This window comes from Abrus precatorius, unplaced genomic scaffold, assembly GCF_003935025.1.
Source record: "Abrus precatorius isolate BTA unplaced genomic scaffold, Abrus_2018 Scaffold10, whole genome shotgun sequence".
Lineage (NCBI taxonomy): Eukaryota > Viridiplantae > Streptophyta > Magnoliopsida > Fabales > Fabaceae > Abrus > Abrus precatorius.
In genome coordinates this window covers 1,804,494-1,809,155 of record NW_020874292.1, presented here as the reverse complement: position 1 = coordinate 1,809,155, position 4,662 = coordinate 1,804,494, and the positions used below count along the sequence as shown (strand labels likewise).

The window sequence follows — 4,662 nt, the reverse complement described above, 5'->3', positions numbered from 1 at the left end:
CTAAAGGTTTGGAAATATAACACTTCACCTCATTTTAAAATGAAAATTACACTCTACCCATATTTTACTAACCGTGAAGTAAAGAGGCATTAAATGTAACTATACTAAATAATCATAATAAGCGAAGAGATTAACACTACAGTTACCCGGTGTGAGGATCCATCTTATGTGTGTGCAGCTTCAGGTGGGGGGTTACTAAGGGGTTCTTCAAACTCTGGTAATCCAATAAATTGAATTGAATTGAACCTATGAGATCATCATTGAATGGCAAGGGAGCCTCATTATCTAACTATTAGAAACAGTTTCTTTTGTATTAAATTAACAGAACGTCTGGAGTTTTTCTTTTTTATTTTTTCATTCTTTTTGCATTATGTTAACCTCGCTTAAAAATGGTATATCCTGTCTGTATATTCCCTCAAAATCCATTAACGTTCCAGTCAGTTGGAGAATAGTGTAATTTCGATTTTAAAATGGGGTGAAATGTTATCTTTCCAAATCTTGAAGGTAGTTAGTGTAATTTACTCCTTTATATAACTATCTATCAACTCTACTCTACTTTCTAATGGCAAAAATTAGGTGCAGTACCATAAGTGTTTGCTATGTTGCTTTCTAATCAAAGATTAGAGTTTCACTTGAATAATCTACAAAATAAAGATTAATATTAAAAGTTGACATATATTACTAAAGTAAAACTTTAATCTTAACTGAAAAACAGCACCAAAACACCTATAGTACTTCTAAATCTTGTCCTTCTACAACTATTATATGCCATTGTAACGTCTACTTAACTATGTGGATTTATCTTATCTTACTGAACAAATAAAGAAAAACGCCCAAATGTGATGGAAGCTCCTCATTTCCTACTCACAAAAACAAAAACATGTATATCAACAGCTCTTAGTCTTATGGTTGGGGTGCACAAGAGGTCTACCCACTTAGAGAATAACAAAACACCGAAACTTAGAGGAAATAATTGCAGGGTCATTATTGATTCTATGCATCCTGACGAAAGGATAATAAAAGGTAAAAGGCTTGGGCCCGAGGGGATAAGATTCAGCAAAAATATGATAGTAGTTCATGGAAATACAACTCGTACTAACGGTAAAAGTTAAATCAAATCTGGATAACATCACTTACTCACTGATAGGCATGCTTTCTGGTCATTGTACATACCCTTCAGATGATGATTCATTTCAGGGGAAGAAAAATAATCTTGGTGGATAAGATGTTGGTAATGACTAAAGATTGCCGGGCATCCATTTCAATTAACCAGATTTATTACAATCCTACATTAGTGGTTCTACAAAGATAAATAAATGTCTTCATTCCAATACATATCACAACTGGAAAATGCAAAGGGATCATTTTCTAAGCTTCTTTTTCATCCTCTCAACAGCAGACCTAATAGTTTCTTCATCCTTGCAGAAAGTAAATCTGACAAGATTCTTTCCATCTTCTGGATTCAAGTAAAATACACTTGTAGGGATTGCCACCACTCCGACTTCCTTAACTAGATATTCGCAAAATGCAACATCATTTTCCAGTCCAAAAGGGGTGTGATCTACAACCACAAAGTAGGTTCCATTGGATGGGAATACCTTGAAGCCAACAGCCTTCAATCCTTCGACCAAAATAGCTCTTTTTGCCATATAATCCCTCTTTAGCTCCGCATAGTAAGAGTCTGGTGCTCTTAGAGCTACAGCAGCAGCACACTGCATAGGATTGCAGGTTGCAAAAGTGAGGAAAGCGTGTGCCTGTCGCACTCCCCATGTTAATTGTGGGGGTGCTATGGCCCACCCAATCTTCCATCCTGTTAAGGAGAATGTCTTCCCCAAGGAGTTCATCGTCACTGTCCTTTCAAACATCCCAGGCAAAGAAGCTATAGAAATGTGATCCATATCAAATGCCAACTTATCGTAAACTTCATCACTGAAAACCAGAACATCATTCTCAATGCAAAGAGATGCAATGGAATTGAGTTCCTCTCGAGTAAACATCTTTCCAGTAGGGTTGTGAGGCGTATTTATGAGAATGGCCCGGGTATTCTTCGAGATTGTGGACTTCAACTCTTCAATAGGGACAGCAAAATCTGGAGGGCGCAGAGGGATGCTTTTGACTTTTGCACCAGCCATGGATAAAGTGGCTTCATAAGAATCATAAAAAGGAGCAAACATGATAACCTCATCACCAGGATTTATCAGTCCTAATATAGTTGCAGCAATTGCTTCTGTGCATCCAGAAGTAACAGTAACTTCTTTTTCAGGATCTACCACTAGTTCAGTATCTTTCTTAAATCTCTCAGCAATGGCAATGTTCAGATCTGGAACTCCATAACCCCGTGCATACTGATTTTTCCCATCCCTGATTGCCTGAATTGCTGCTTCCTTTACAAATTCTGGACCATCAAAGTTGGGAAAGCCTTGACCAAGGTTTATGGCTCCATGTTTGATGGCAAGCAAGCTCATTTGGGTGAAGATTGTTGTCTGAAACTTCTCTAAGCGCTTTGCAATCTAACAAACAAACGACAGTTAGCAAAGTCAAAGTAACATGTGGCTCAACTATGAACTATATGAAGTTATGGTTTATTTCCCTCATCTTTTTTTTTTCTAGATATCAAGAACAAAATAGAACTAAACTATCTTCCCTCCCCAAAAGTACCTATTTCTACAAGGCAAGATATGATCTCGGTCCCTGCACTGGATAGGAAGATTTTTTACACTATACAGGCTAGCAATAAGAATCCTAAAAAATTTGCAACTGAAGTATAGCAAATATACCCTTCACCACGAAACTAAGCAATTCAGAATGAAACATGAATATAAATTGAATTTGACCTATACTGAAAAAAAAAAGATAATTTATAGCGCGTGAATGTCCCATATATGAAAGAAAACAGCATCACGATATCAATACAAAGAAAAATGTAGCGAGTAAGAATAAAAGCTAAGATAAACAGATATTATTAACACGTTGGGATCAGCTTAATCCAAGAGGAACAATCGCCTATTCTTCTAAAACTCCTTTCCAAACTAATTAGAAGCACATGCAGCGGTCAGTGAGTGGTTAATAGAAGCATAACGTGGTTAATATTTGAGACATCTTATTTCGCTACAAACATGAAAATTTAGAGCCAAAAGGATAAACAATAACATAAACCCATATGAAGAAATATTAAAAATATGAAGGGATCTGAAAAGGGTGAACCTGCAAAGGACGATGGGTATTATGAGTGGCGGTTTCATTGGGAGTGGAAACAGAGGACATGGCGGCGGCAATGAAAGATGGGAACTTGGGGGTTGGAGGGGAAGAAGAAGCAATATTGAAAACGTTGTTGAAGTGATTTGAAAAGCTTAAAAATTTTGAAGAAGGCGTGAATCTCATGAGTGAATGGGTGCAGGTACACTGCACCTGCATCGCATCCAATTTGATTCTTTCCGCTCAATTTTTGGTTTCTGCTGACGCCGTCGATGGCTGCCACTGTGAGAATGAAATGTTACAACATACCTTTTATTTCCTTTTTTTATTCTTTTATTTTTGTAGGAACTGACGGTGATGCTAGCTTCGGATTCAATACAAACTCTCTTCCACCGTTGATTCCTTTGGTTAAGGATGGCGAGAACCACGTAGGGGTCTCTATTTCCGCACGCCGCAGTCCTAAAAATTTGTGAATACTTTTTTCATTACGTTACCTTATTTTTTATTTTTGTAGAATTTTTTTAAAATAATTGTTATTATGTTAGTTTAAGTTGAATTAAAGAGATGCCAAGGATATGCTAAAGAATTTTTTAAAAATATTTATAAAAATGATATAATATTTTTAAATTTTTTCCTCTCATCGTAAAAAGGTTTTAAATTAGAGAAGTATTTACTTAAAATGAATTCCTCTTATATAATGTAAATTTTGCTCTTCTAATTATATCAATTCTGACATTCATAATGTGAAATTATTTATCCATATTTTTGGCTGCTCAAAGAAGACAGAGAAATGTTGTATTGTCAGATAGCATTAAATAGATTATTGAACTTTATCTAAAGTTTTTCTTAAAATAAAATTATGCCAGATTTGAATTGAAGATTCCATATTACAAAGATTATATACATTACATTTGGTTTTAAAATTACTTAAAAGTATTTAATGTTCTAAAAAAAGTTATTAATTTTGAATATGCACACCGAATAGGTATTCAAGTTGTCTCAATCCCAAATTACCTTGAGGGGAGAGGGAAGGGACAGGCCAAGTATATGGAGATTAAACATTTGTCGAAAAAATAGGAACATAACAAACTTCTGAAAATAATATTAATTACTAGCAGTGTTAAGAGTAATTATTTTTAACTTAAAAATATAACTTTATGATTTTATTATGACGTATCTCTCTATCTCCTAATTACTTTAGATATTTTATTAGTTAATTTTTATTATTCTATTTGTAATGTAAAAACATTGAAATAAATAAGTAAAGAAATCAAAATTGATGGAAATAAATTAAAATTGATGGAAATAATTTTAGTTATTTTTTATATATTGTTTTCCTCAAGTACTTCAGTTGAAAACTATTCAAATTAGATCTTTATTTTTTTAATAATGTCTTTTTCATACATAGAAAATTGAGCGCTTATCAGCATGCTGAGAGACACAATAATCTATTAATTGTGTCAAATT

The 4,662-nt window shown here is 34.2% G+C and overlaps 1 protein-coding gene across 1 annotated transcript; it reads right to left on the bottom strand.

Moving 5' to 3' along the window:
• Positions 1-985: 985 nt before the first annotated feature.
• On the bottom strand, positions 986-3,495 carry LOC113846281 (probable N-succinyldiaminopimelate aminotransferase DapC). Its single transcript, XM_027474362.1, has 2 exons — positions 3,205-3,495; positions 986-2,510 (listed from the first exon to the last, which is right to left on the bottom strand). Exons 1-2 carry the CDS (start codon positions 3,412-3,414, stop codon positions 1,362-1,364), a joined length of 1,359 nt encoding a protein of 452 aa, XP_027330163.1. The 5' UTR covers positions 3,415-3,495; the 3' UTR covers positions 986-1,361.
• Between the last annotated feature and the right edge of the window lie 1,167 nt (positions 3,496-4,662).

Coding starts and splice junctions, on each gene's coding strand:
- LOC113846281 (XM_027474362.1), bottom strand. CDS start 3,414: ATGCAGGTGCAGTGTACCTGCACCCATTCACTCATGAGATTCACGCCT. Junction 2,511..3,204: donor ATACCCATCGTCCTTTGCAG/GTTCACCCTTTT, acceptor TTTGTTTGTTAG/ATTGCAAAGCGCTTAGAGAA.